We start from the raw sequence: 14,586 nt of genomic DNA on the forward strand, positions 1-14,586 counted from the left end.
CTGCAAAGTGCAAAATTTTCTTCTATGTTTGGACAATTATTTTGATTTGTCTTTTATACTTGTGTGTCTGGTTCACTTCCAACCCAGCAGCTTTACCTGGATGTATGTTTGTGAATTGGAGTCCCAAACTCTGTTTGAAGAGGATGCTAATTATGCAGAGGACATTTTAAAATGAATAATGTGGGAAGTGTAAGATCATAAACTCTGTACCAAATTACCACAGGTGTGGCTTACCTAGCAAGAGAGTTAATTTGCCTTGAGTTATTCTGGCCAAGCAATAACTGAGAGCTTGATGGCACAGAAAATAATTTCATTATAAATAATTTAGAACATCTGTACCTCCAAACTCATTATGCACTGACAGGGTATCATTCTGCTTTCAGGATGTTTGTGATAAAGGAAAATAAATGATGAAAGAAGAGGTCCTCCTGCTGTAGATGTACTTAAACTTGAGTTTTATTCTAGAAGTTTATGCTTGAGTCTGTGTGCAAATTGAATGGGTGTCAGGTGCTCCTCCCCTCAAGCCCATATAGCTACACCCTGCAAGATGAGCTACCATCAGTTAATAACTACTCCCCATGCTCAAAGTGTGCATTAGGAGATGCAGCTCTTCTGGGAGGCATCAGTGGGTGGGCTTTTGCTTCTCTCCTTGTGCTGCATGGAGCTTGTATGTGAAACATTTTTAACCTCTTGGATTTTTATTAGACACAGAAAGAATGGTACTTCTTTTTAGTGTTGTTGGCTCAGCCATCAAATAGATATATGAGAAATTTTATCTGCATGGGTTGTTTTTTTTTGGTTTTTTTGCAGTGGCGAGGACTTAGAGGATTACATTTAGAGCTCATTTAGAATATACTGACATTTTTAGCACCTGAATATTATTGATCATCTTGCATTCTGCCTTTATGAGTAGATTTGAAATATTACCAAGTCAATATTGTACCAAATTTCAAAATTAATATTGATTTAGAAATCAATAGTGGGACACTATTATTATAATCATTTTCATAAGAAATATTATTATTTGAAGCTGAAGTTTCTTAAATTATATGAATGCTCATTGAATGGTATTAGTTTTGACATTTTGGTAAGAAATTCATTCCTACAAAAATTGCCTTGAATCTCTTTACCAAGTGTTTTTTTTTTTTTTTTAGTCAGTAAATTAAAATACTAATACTTAGTGCATTTGGCAGCAGTACATTTTTAAAAGTTTTCAGTGCATGTGTCAACATATTTAAATTACACTGTTTCTTTACTTGGCTTATAGTAATTTAAATAACCTATTTCTTAAGTCTCTGTTGCCCTTATGATCATTTTTTAATGGAGTGTTGGGCTGCATCACTGCATAAATTTTGCTATCTTCAAATTCCAGGTCTAAGAAGACTTAAGAATATTATACTGAAGCTGAGCAAACATTTTTTGGTACAAAATGAAGTCCAAATGGCTTTTAAGTGCCAAAGGAAAAGAGCAAATCAGGGCTGCCTTCATTCAAAAAAGTAGTGGCAAAAATCACCTTTGGGGGGAACCTGCATTCACTGTCCTCTCTCTGGGGAATGTGAGGCTCCAGCTTCCAGAGGACTAGTCAGACCACTAGAACTGGAGGGGCTGTGAAATCAGTGTGGTTTTTTTTTCCTCTCAAGGGTCTTTCACTTCCTCAAAGACAAGTAAATGTTACTTGGGCCAGAGCAACCTTGCAGTGAGTGTGGTGCTTTGAAAGCCAGGTAGACTGTGGACCGGGGTCTCCTCTTTATGGATGCCCTGAGGATTGCTCAACAGCAATCTTACACATGGACCTGCATACATTACTATGGTTTTTAGAGTTCATCAAATAGAATCATTGAATGGTTTGGGTTGGAAGGTCCAAAAACCCTCTAGTTCCAACCCCCCTGCATGGACAGGGACACCTTCACTAGACCAAGTTAGTCAGAGCTCCATCCAACCTGGTCTTGAACACTTCCAGGGGTGTGGGGCATCCTCACCTTCTCTGGGCAACCTGCACCTCACTTCCTTACAGTAAAGGGTATTTCCAAAGGGTCCTCTCAATATCTAATCTAAATCTACCCTTTTTCTGTTTAAAGTCATCATGCCCTGGCCTGTTGCTATGTAGTCTTGTAAATTTCCCTAAGGTATGTAAAAAGATTTCATCAAGTCAGCAGGCAGAATTTCTGCCATCTTGCTATTGAGGATGCTTCCCGGGTGAGGAGCTGATTTAGAATTTAGGAATGGGATACTAAGACTGCAATTTAAAGACAGCATTACATTATACAAAGTGCAACAGTTTCAGTGAAGGAAACAGGCAATGAAAGTGTTTTTCTGAGATGATGTTGGAGACTGCAGACTGTTGTTTTGTTTTTAGTTTCTCTGACTGCCTAATCTTTTTGTTTATTCAATTTTGTTTTCATTCAGAGCTTTTTAGATGTAATTTTTTTTTTGCTTAACTGAAAAATTTGTTCAGCATAACCAGTGCCATTTTTGTCAAGAAAAAAAGGATGATAGAAAAAATTGACCTTACCTTTCCATTTTATTTAAGAGTTCAGTTGTAAATCTGTAGGTGTTACAGCCAAGAGGCATTCAGGTTTATAGAAAGATTAGTGGTGGGGTTTCCATCTCTGAAATTAAATCAGTGTTACCAGTAGTTCAGCTATATGCCTTTGGCTTGAAGAGCTTGTCTAGCAAGGCCCTTTAGGATGAAAAATCAGGTGTCACATGTAGAAGATTATGATGACCAGAGAACCTATGTTTGCTCTCCTCACAAAAAGATTCTGGGACATTAAACAAAACTAATAAGCAGCAGGTTGAAATAACCACAAGGAGAATTTTTAGCTGGTAGTAAAGCTGTGAGATTCATTGATAAAAAACACTGGGGATGTTGAGTTTTCATGAGTTTTGAAAAAGGTTAAATTAATGTAAAAGAAATTATCCAGGGATATTATTTGGAAAAAAGAAAACAGTATTTTTGGTTCACAAAAGTCCAGCAGCTGAAAATGTATTCTGGGTAAAAAATTGTGTTAATATTTTTCCTTTACCATCTGCTAAAGGCCACAGTTGGAAAGAAACCCAGACTAGATGGAGCCCTGGACTGGTTTATCACTTCATGTAGCTTTTATCTTCTAGATGAGCAAACACCTTATTCCACACATTTTAGTTCCGAGCTTCCCTATAGTGGGATCATTCTGGCCATAGGGACAGCACTGTCTCCATCAGGCCAAGGGTGGGTCTCTGTGTGAGCCACTGGGTGTTTGGTAGGGATGTGGTCAGAAGGTTGAGCAGGGCAGCTCCAGTGCAGGTCTCCTTGCTGGCTGTCTTGCCTTGCTGCCTTGGTGTGTGCCTACCAGGGGCCAAGGTTTTAATCTACTGAACAGGGGTTTGTACTAAAGGTTTGTGACTGCTCTCTTTTCTGTTTCTGTTCCTGTTGGGAGCCACTAATGATCCCCTCCTGAAATCAATCACTGCATGTCAGGATGTGCAGGAGCTCACGGTAGTGCTAAATGAGCTCAACATTGCCGAGCTGCATTAATATTGCCATTTACCTGTGGTAATTGGCTGTAGACATATGGAAGATATTGAACTGGCTGGATTTCTACTCTGGATCTACTCTGTCAGTGTCTCTGCTTGGATGTCTCTAGGATTTCAGTGTGCCAATTTTAATGTAATATGATGTATCTTTGAGGTCAGATTTCAGATATTAGGTTGGGGAATATTTTCAGCCAAGAGGTGTGTGTGTTATATATATACACACACTCTCAAAACCAGACACCCTGTGATTAAGGCATTCCAAAGACATTCCACCTAAAAGGAAAAAAGGATCTCTTTGGATTGGCAAAAAGGCTTAACTCAGAGAGAGCCCCAGGAAGTTCTCAGAAACAGAGTAGAATGCAGAAAGGATCCAAAGTCCTTTAAACAATAAATAAACTGCTTTTTAGCCAATTTTGTGTCTGGAGTGCAGTCTTACAGCTGAGTTTAAGGCCTTTAAGAAAAAGAAGGAGAGAGATTTAAAAAAAAGAAATGCTGATGCATCCTCTATTGAAACAGTGTGAATAGGAAGATATTCAAGCTTCTAAATATATTTTCTTCTAAGAGTCTAAAGGCTGCAGGGACTTTTCCATTCCTAATTATATAGTGCAGTATGCCGTCTGTTTCTGACTTACAACTTCAAAAATAGAACTTAGAGTCATAAATGAAACACAAAGAGAGGGATGAAGAGATGCTGTATATGATAAGGAAGTGCTCTGCTAATATTTTTACTGATGTTGTAGCCAGGCACTTGGGTTTTAAATTCAGTGACTGTTATGCAAGCCCTTTAATACACTGGCATTTCATTAAGAGGCTGTTTAAAAAGAAATCTGTGGGTAGCTAAAGCAGTAGCAAAGGACAAGCAGTGTAAATATCTTATGACAGTTCTGTGGCTGTGCTATTGTGTCTCAGGTCTCAGCAAGATCATATCTCTAACAGGGTATGGAAACACAGTCATTTCAAGCAATAACGTATTCTGAAATTCAGAAGTATTTCCTAAAATCTGAGTTATTTCCTGACAGCTCGAGCTTCAGTCTCTGTTCTGGAAGTGAAATAAAGCTCAAAGTCCTCTGGTAGGACACCTGCAGATTGTGGTGGTAGGACCTATAGCCTGCCTGGATGTGATCTGAAATTCTTGACTGCATTATAGCTGGCACTTTTACCTCCAAAACCATCACTAGACTCCTGGTATACAAAGGAGGTACTTCATTTGTACTTTTTTATTTCTCATGCAAACTTTGGGGGGGCAAGAAGTAGCACTTAGTGCTAGCCTGTCCCTGGATATGGGAATTGGAAAAGTGACTGGGACTGCCCTGATCTAGAGGGAGTGAGCTGGATCTGCACAGGCAGGCTTTTGCTGATGCTCTTCCACGTCTTTTACCTTCTGCCATTTAGGCAGGAATCCACTCACAGATCATTTTCACTTGAAAGGGTAAATAGCTATTTTCTACACCCAAAATACTGGAAAAATTCAAAGGAGTGAACTGTGGGGATAACCAACACAATTTCAGGTCCTCCTCCAAAATCTTATGGGGTTGGAGGCTGTGGGCTGAACTCAGGTAGTGTGCTGTAGGACAAACTGGGTTTCCATTATATTTTAGTTAAATCTGCACACATACTCAAATGAGAAACATTTTATGAGTTTTTTTCTTTATTTCAATCTCTGGGATGATACTCATTCCAGTTGCTGATATGAATTGTGAGGCTGCACAAGCACTGCACGAGGCTTGAGCAAGCACACCCTGCTTTTTAGCAGGGCTTGTTAGCTCAGCTGTCCACCAACCTTGGGGCTCCCGGGGCCAGCAGACTGAAACTAGCTTGCCAGTGCAAGGGGAGAAAGCATCTGCCTGGGTGAATCTACTTAGGGAAATGCTGTGCAAGAGTTTCATTCCTGTCTTTGCACACACACAGCTGCCTTTGTGCTTGGTTGGTGATTGCCTTTTGACTCTCGCTTCTGAAAACTTGTTGCAAGGGTGAGTGCAGCCAGGAAGAGGCAGGAGACTGCTTTGCTTGGTTATCCATTGTTTATACTGAGTGTGCCTGGGGGCTGCAATGAGTTCCTCTTTGAGATGCGCCAAGAAGGTGTAGACTCTCCTCTGGAAAGCTGATTTAGACTGTAAAGAGAAGACAAAGGGAGCAGGATGCAGGTGAGGTTTTAATCCTACATTTGTAGACTATGAAAGCAGAACCTGGTGGAGGTTGCACACAAAGAGCTGGGATGGCACCAGGCCAGCATCATTGGGGAAAAGATTATATTTTATTGAATTTATTTCAGTGCAATAGATTAATGCCATTGATTCAGAGGCTTGAATTATGCTGTTTTTCTCTCAGAAATGAAACATTGGGGGTTTAGTCCTTATTTAATTTTCCTCAGAACTAAAGATAATTCTGTTCTTGTTAGAAGCATAGGTTAGATTCAATACTTCAAATAGTGCCTTTATGTTAAATACAGTTAGGTTTACTGTTTTATTGCACCAATATTTCCACATATTTTTAAATCAAAATTAATCCTAGGATTCCAAATTATTATTAAGTTTGGTTCAAATTCTGCTGTGTCATTTGTAAGTTACAAACCCCTCCCCCCATCATAAGTTTTATCAAGTAGTATTTTCAGTAGTAACCATGAGATTTTTGGAATTTGATTATGAATCACATAAGTGTCAAATTTTGAGTTAGAATTGGCTGTTACCTTCATCAGACATTTTCATAAGCACTAGTTCCCCTCCAGCTTCCAGAGACAGACAGGAATTTTCTTCCACTGATAAATATTATCTCTTTGTTTTTGAAATAGACATAGAAGTAGTTTTACTCTACTTTACAATGTCAGGAAGGGGTCTAAGAGTATACATGAATTTGCTACAGAAATTGGATCATGTCTCTAAGAACCATTATACATAAGGAAACTATGCCCTAAGGGGTATGCATGTCATTGGTATTTAGTGTTAGCTCTGTATTCTGTGATTTTAAAGACAGGTCTGAAGACTGCTGTAGTAAATGTGACAGCCTTTATTCTGAATTCTTACTGGAAATTAAAAAAAAATTATTCCTCTTGGAAGGAAGTTATATGAGCCAGTATCAATATGTACATTTTTTACCCCATGTGCTGTAAATTCTAGTTATTATGGAATAGGAACGGTGTGTATTGAATTAAAAAAAAAAAAAAGCTGGGGAAAGAGAGTCATCCTTCTTTAGCTAATGGAGTAGACATATTCTCTTAAGTTCAGATAATCTAATTATAATTATTTGCTGACCTCTTGAAGAAAAGATAATCCTTTCAGCTTGCAACCTAGCATCTTGTGTTCCTGCTTAAGGTGCTGTGCTCTTGTAAGTTCTGGAAGAAAGAAAATATCAACAGTTTTGTAGGGAAACTTAGGCTGAATAGCTTAGACACTGGAGCAAAGGATAAAGAGAAAGTTTAGTGTTTCTTTTTCTGACCTCTGTAGCCTATCTGATATCTTCATACTGATATATGGAGGTGTATATCTACTTGATATATTCACTCATTCTACTTGATATATGCACTCATTCTCCCATTATAACTATTTTTACCTTGATTTCTATGCTCTGACTAAAGAATAAAGAAATTCCATATCAATTTAAGTTTTTCTGAGGAGGCAACTAAAAAAAAAAAATCAGTTAGCTTTGGTTAGAAAGAATCAATGAATGCTGGCCATTCTGCAATGGAAAGTGTGGTAAGTCTACTTTTGAAAAGCAGCATTGTCCCACTAATATGACTTAGCTGGAGGTGTCTGGATGATAAGTAAGACCTGTGGATTACTACAGGATTTAGTATCATGATGTTGATCCACGGAGTACAGATTATTCCCCTGTTCTTCAGTCTATAGTTAGTTCCACTTAGCTTTGCTATGGCAAGTGGGCTAATGTGTGCTGGCAGGACCATTTGGTCTTGTGGGGCTCTTAGCTGCCACACCAGGCTGCTTTGGGTTTCCCTTCAGGGCACCATATTGCACAGAACAAGGGAGCAGAATGATCATTACCAGTTGTCACCTACTATATGTCCACTAAGTGCCTAAGGACTGTACTCGTCTTCTTTACTTACAAGTTGACTGACTTCTCAAGGATGTCTGCAGTTCCTTGAAAACAGTAAAAATCAAACTCAGATGAATATAGTGAAATTTAAATCCTTAAAAATAGGGGTTTTTTTCTTAATATAAGCTCTTATCTGCTTTGAAGATAGCAACAATTGGTAATCCTCCGAGACCCTGACCTTCTCCCTTAAAAAGTAGCTCTGATATTTCTTCTGTGAGTTGTTTTGCATGATTGTTGCATGTGTTTTATATTTAACTATCCAAGCTCCTTCATATTGAATTTATACTACAAAAGTTTTGTAGAATATGTTCATTATGTTAAAGAACCTAGATAAGCTAGTGTGCCATATGAAGAGCTGCCAAACTCATTTTAATGTGTTACCTATGCGGGGGATTGTACAGACCTTAATCATATTAGGTGTATGCATAATATTTGAGAGCAGGCCTGAGGAGAACTGCTTGGATATATTGATGGATGAGAAGCTCAGCATGACCTGGCAATGTGCACTGGCAGCCCAAAAAGCTAAGATGTATGAGGTTCCTCCCAACCCAAACCTTTCTCTGATAATACAACCACTGTTGTATGTATTGGTGAAACTTCTAGGATCTCTTCTGTTGGTCTTGTGTTGTCTTGGATTGTGAGGCAGATCTTCTCCTGGGCACAGCTCTGTCACCATCTGAAACCAGCTTACAGGTATAGGGCATATCCAGCAATAAACGAGAAAAGAAATCAAAAAAATAAAATTTTGCCAAAGACTTGGCAGGTGAACGAAAAGCCAGGAAAATACATTGGAGAACTGCTTGCAAGGGCAGAGTAGTTCTGTCCCTAAGGGGTAAGACCATGCACTTAACCATCTGAAAGAATTTTCTTAAACTGGGTTTAATGACCTTTTTCACTATTATGCTTTTAAGTTTATTTTGTTGCAGCATGTGCATATATGTTCTTGAATATTGTATTTATTTATTTATTAAAAAATGAAAAATTCACCTCCTCATGAGTGGGGAAAAAAGCCTACAGGTGTGGAAAAGCATAGAATCATACTAACATAGTTTGGTTTGGGTTGGAAGGGACTGTAAAGATCCTTTATTTCCATCATTCCCAGCTTTGGGCAGTGACACTTTCCATTAGACCAGGTTGCTTAAAGCCCCTCCCAACCATGGAAACTTATGGCATTAGAGTAAACCATCAAACCCGACCTTTGAATGATATCTAGAAACTTTATGATACAGTATTCCTTCTCAGAAGTGAAGCATGAGCTTTTTGTCCTTTCCAACTTTCACCAGTTTCAAATAACTGTGTTATTTTTGTCGTTTTGATTTGAGTTTGTTTGAAACAAAAGCAGCAGAACAAGACTATGACAAAAACCATCCTAAATTCTCAGAGTTCTGAAAAACTTAAGTTTCATTCTCCCTCCATGTGCTAAGACTCCTAATCAATATCCAGATCAAGTGTTCTTTTGCTGTAAAGAGTCACATTTAATAGTTGATTTTTATGTATAGACACATAGCAAAAATGGGAATATTTTTAGCAACCCATATTTACTTCACTGATTGTCCTTTCAGACATGCAGAACACATTCATTTACAATATGCCTTTTTCTTCTGTACCCAAAATACTTAGAGGCATCTCGCAACAAATGTAGTACACAAGAACAGTGGAGTCTCAATTAATCTAGTTATTTTCACTTGTCCTCATTTGCAAAGAAAAGATGGCCAAGTAGTTAAGTCATTAGCCTGCTGCTTTGGAGATAGATTTTACTTAAGTTGTAGATTTCCTTTCCAGCGAGGACAAATCTGTCAGATAAGGAGAATGCAGCTCCATCTAACCAGGACATTGAGGGTGATTATATGTCCATCCTCAAATACATTAGTTAATGCTCAAAGTAAGACTATGAGGGAATTTGATTGGTGTTCTAATAAAAAAGAAAATGCGATTACCATACAGCAGATCTTGTAGCCTGCAGTCAGTGTGTAAAACAAAGAATTTAACTTGAGTAAATTATTTAGCATCAAGCATTCTCTTTTAAATTGCCTTTTGTAGGACAGCATTTTTACTATGGCAGCTTTTGTATCACACTATAAGATTTCTGTCAGAGCAACTGTAGTTGTCCTTACTATGGTCCATAGTAATAGCATGCAGGATGAGTGTTTCAAAGCAATTATATTGTTTAGTCAAAACTGTTTTAATGAAGTCTGTAAAGACAAATTATTACTTATTTCTATCACTATAGTGCATGTAACCCCAGTTTATGAAGGAGGATGGTAGGTGTGAGTGATTGAGTAGACTCCAGTTTGAATCAGGTATGGCTTTTGGAAGGAGTGAGTGCTCTGTCTCATTGCTTGTGAGGCATATTGCATTAAGTCTGTCATCTGGCAGAGATGGACTTGATGATCCTTGTGGGTCCCTTCCAGCTCGTCATATTCTGCAATTCTGAGATTCCCAATGAAGTCATCTTCATTTTACAGCACTGCTGACAAAACTTCCTTTGGTCCGAAGTAACAGCTGAAGCATTCAGTGGCTCTGGTTCTTTGTTTTTCTTGTAGGGTCAACGATTGCATCTTGCGAGTGAACGAGGTTGACGTGTCGGAAGTGTCACACAGCAAGGCCGTGGAGGCCCTGAAGGAGGCCGGCTCCATAGTGCGATTGTACGTCCGGCGAAGGAGACCTATACTGGAGACCGTCGTAGAGATCAAGTTGTTCAAAGGACCGAAAGGTAGATAAGAAAATTAAAAAGGCATCCATTTTAAACTTGGTGTTTAACCTCTCTTGTAGCTTAAATGGCATCTGGCCTTGTTGATTTGCTAACTGGTTGACATGTCAAATACTGAAATGTAGTTCATTTAGGCAGGTAGAACTTGAATTCATGGTTAATCTCTTCCTGAAATATAAAGGAGTTCAAGGAGCTGTGGTTTGCTTCATTCGATGTTTACTCTCTCATTACCTTCTAAGGACACATGGAGATACTATGTGGCAGCACATATACTACCTTTAAAGTTCCTTTACTCAGACCTTTGATTTAAGGTGCTGTTGAATGTGGAGTTTCTGAATTCTTCCTCTTTTCAGAAGGTTTTTTGATTATCCAGCTTGCCCTCTCTACTTTCATTATGGTTTTTTCTAGTTATCTTTGGAACATGAAGAATATCAACTTAGCGAGATGCACAGAAGAATTTTATTTTATTCTTTAACAAAATTATGTGGAAATCTAGCACAAAACCTTCACTAGTCTAAATGAGCTTTACTGCTTCCAGCAGAACCTTCTGGTTACAGAACAAAAAGCCAAATTCCTTTCTAGAAGCATTTTTCTTCATAGCTAATTTCTGGACAAAGAAAATGCATATTTTCATGGTACGTGTGAATAGAATGAACAGCAGTTAATTATTTTGACCCATAATAGCTGTTTCATAAGCACATGTTTGATATATATATATATATGTATTATGAAATGAAGACATTTTTATGTCTGTTAATATATGCAGTGCACATGAGATTACTCTCCCTGTTTTATCTATAGTGAATAATCTGCAGCTTTTTCAGTGTTCTCCCTTACATGTCCCCTCATGTGAATATTATAGTATGCTAGGGTATAGTAGGGTTTTTGAATAGAAGTAGTGGAATATATTTAGTATATTAATGCATATTGTTGAGCTTGACCTCTAATACTCAACAAAGATAGTGCAACACTGAAAACAGTGCACTCTTTGACACTGCAGTGTATTCATTACGCTCTGCTCTTGGAGAAGATTAAGATATATTTAGATATTAATTAGAAATTAATATCTAATAAATAAGAATTTCTTAATTAGAAATTAAGATATATTTAAACAGGCATCTGATGGTAAATCCCTGAAAGTCTGGATTCTTGTGGTCAATTATGATGCTGGATTGTTTTTCTACAGAAAAGCATTTCTAATGGTATTTTGTATGCATATGAATTCAGAGTAGAAGTGCAGGCAGTGTTTTTAAAGATTTGGAGTTAAAGTAAGTGTGTGATGTGATAGTCATTTTGAGAGACCTAAGGCTAAAGAAACTAAAATTAACTTGTCCTTTCTGGTTGTGATGAAGCAGTAAAAATTATTCACCGTGACCAATTTTTTGCTACATTGTGAAAACGGACAAGAGAGGCAATCATTATCTAATAATGGGTTTGCATCGTGTTTGTTTTGAGTGTATGCCCGAAACTATTTCTTTTTACAATTATTTTCATAAAACAGAATGGATACCAAAAAAGTGCCTTTTAGGGCAAGCTAAAAAACTTTTGCTTCTTATTGCTGCAAATATGATTTTGTATCTGTATTCTTATATGAAGTTTACTACAGATAAGTGCTGTAAATAATAAATTTTATTGTTAAGTTGAATATATTTTTTTATATTTTCACTTTTATAGAAACAAGTTAGCTGGAAACTTGGATAAAAAATAAGCTGATGGACTAGTTTTGTGCAAAAGCCAGGGGTTTTGCCTTCACAATTCAGGCAGTAAGGAAGCCTACTCTATTAGGCTTCCTGTATTCTACAAATAAAAAAGCAAAATGAAGAAAATAAATAATATATAGTTGGGATGAAAACTTTACCAATACTATTTTTAATATCTAGAGCATTTTTCCTTTTATTTTTTTCAAAATCTTCCATGAAAAAATTATCTATTGAAAGGCATCAAACTCTTAGCAGAAATTGAGATTAAAACCCCTGACTCTTGGCTGTGATGCTTATCTCCTCATATTTCAGGTGATTATTTAGTTTGTTAGTGAACTATTGTTAATAGTGAACTATTATTAATGATTTTTAGATTATTAGTTTATCTGTGATCTGCTCTTTCACCCCATTACTATGCAACATAAGAACCACTTAGTATTTATATAAACAGTGTTTCTTACTTCTCAGAGTGAAATTGGGATGTTTTGGTGTCCAGAGGAGGATCTGAAAACTAGCATGGTAGCTTCCACACCATTCCTTCTTTCCTACTCACAAAATTAATAAAGAAAGTAAATCTGTTTTTTAGATAAGAAGGTTGTTCCATACCAAAATTGGAATAGCAAACATCTTTTCAATTATTTTCCTGTCTCTGTCAGTATATAATCCAGCATTTACTAAGTTCATTCCTTACTGCCCTGAGGATTCACCACATGAAAGCAAGTCTTGGCATCCCTAATACCAGGTAAACTCAGAGATCCCTAACTAGCCTATGTGTAGTAGATTATATCTTTCAGCACTTGAAGTTGGTAAAGAAGGAAATTTGCAAGGCTTTATATATAGAGATCCTTTTAATGTCATCTGAGATATTCAGGATGAGGGCTTTTACAAGTTTAGACCATAGAGGTTAGTTGAGTTTTTTTAATGGGCATTTACTTTTGTTGCTAGCAACTACCATATAGAAGACATTGATTAATTTGCTGAAGGTATTTTAAACATCACACATTGAATAAGCACTGTCTGGAGATGCCTTTGAGTCCGTAACAGGGGGAAGGGCATGCTCTTGTGCTGCCAGGAGGTCCCTTCTAAATGCAAATCCCCATGCAGTTGTTCCTGTTGTTTTGTGTCATATGTGCTAAACCTGTAACCCTTTAGTTTTATTTTTGGGAGCAGAAGATGTAAACAAAGACACAATGAGTTGCGTAATAGGAAAATCAAGGGTTCAAAGAGAGCTTCAGCTGTGTAGACATTTAAAGCTGATCATCACTTTGACACACCTGATTGCAAATGCTGGCAGATAGCCACAGTCTGTGTCCTGAAGGTAATTGCTAACTGTCATCCTTGCAGGCTCTTCCTCTCTTTCATGTGCTTGGGAGATTGTCTTTTGTATGCCTCTTGCATGTCTCTTCAGGCAGGCATACAATTCACACTATGGCTTTGCAAAGGATTGAGTGGCCAACAGTAGATGTTTTGTTTCAGTCACTCCCAGGGCACTGCAGATTTTAGCAGCCAGCATCTCTACAGTGGCTGACAGCTGTAACAGAGGAAAGATATACTTGCAGCTTTCTTATTTAAATCACTGGAATTTAGACACTACTGAAAATCCCGTCATTAAGTAATATGCTTTTCTTGGTCTGTATTGAAACAAGACTAGCAGTAATGAGAATGGATTGCACATGCTGCAGTGTTTGCTCCTGGAGAGCAAAATGCAGGCATTCAAAACAAGGCAGTTTAATGGTGCTGTCTGCTTTGTAATATAACTTATGCATTAGCTTCCTGTAAGACCCTGCAAAGGTATGTGTATGGGCAGTGGATTGTGAACTTCAGTCACTGTTCAGGGGTTCCAGTGCTCTCTCCATTTCATTGCATTTGACTGAAGGATTTTAAACCAAAGTAGTTTCATTGACCTCAAGATTTTCATGCTGTCCTATCACACTCCAAATATACTTTTACTAAATCCAGAAGCATTGAGTAGTGTGATGATGCACAATTAGTATGCTGATGTACAAGTGGTAGAAATTAAACGATTCATTTTAATTTCATTTTATAAATGATCTCCTACCATTAGAAGAAATATATTTTTAAATGTATTCCTACCATTTTAGAAAATTTCTGGCAGTGAGAAACTTGGGTAAACACAGAGGTCATGTAAAATATTACCTGCATACTTGCCTACCCAGCTGGTAATTTAAGCTCTGATATAATGTACTAGAAGGGGGGAAAAAAGGGCAGAAAAAAAAGGATTCTTGTAACTACAGCACTGTCGGATCAGATAATAAACTTCTGACCTCACTTCTGTAAGAAATGTAGTGTCTTAAAAGATATCAGAACTGCAGAAATGAAGTTCAGGGTATGTGAAGCAGAACAGCTGAGTACCAGGAAACTTCAGAGGAAAATTGTTGGACTGAAAAACACCCAAACAAAAAGGAACAACATAAAGGGCAGCTAATTTTGCTATCTGGATATTCTGGTGGCTTGAGTATAAAGTCATAGAGAAACAGGATTACTTTCCCACACCCTTCATGATAATAGTGCCTATCATCATTACAGTATTTGAGCTGTGTCAGGATCTTGCCACGATGACTGGAGCTGCCCTTCTGTTCATGACGTTTTAGG

The 14,586-nt window shown here is 37.6% G+C and overlaps 1 protein-coding gene across 16 annotated transcripts in view; it reads left to right on the top strand.

The window, feature by feature from the left end:
* DLG2 (discs large MAGUK scaffold protein 2) overlaps positions 1-14,586 on the top strand; it is a 988,724-nt gene that overhangs the window by 676,484 nt on the left and 297,654 nt on the right. For all 16 annotated transcript variants that reach the window (XM_066572327.1, XM_066572326.1, XM_066572328.1 and 13 more), the window contains one exon: positions 10,107-10,276. In XM_066572327.1, the coding sequence (XP_066428424.1) occupies positions 10,107-10,276 (170 nt within the window). The remainder of the gene's footprint in view (positions 1-10,106; positions 10,277-14,586) is intronic.

This window comes from Molothrus aeneus, chromosome 2 (genome assembly GCF_037042795.1).
Source record: "Molothrus aeneus isolate 106 chromosome 2, BPBGC_Maene_1.0, whole genome shotgun sequence".
NCBI classification, from domain to species: Eukaryota; Metazoa; Chordata; class Aves; order Passeriformes; family Icteridae; genus Molothrus; species Molothrus aeneus.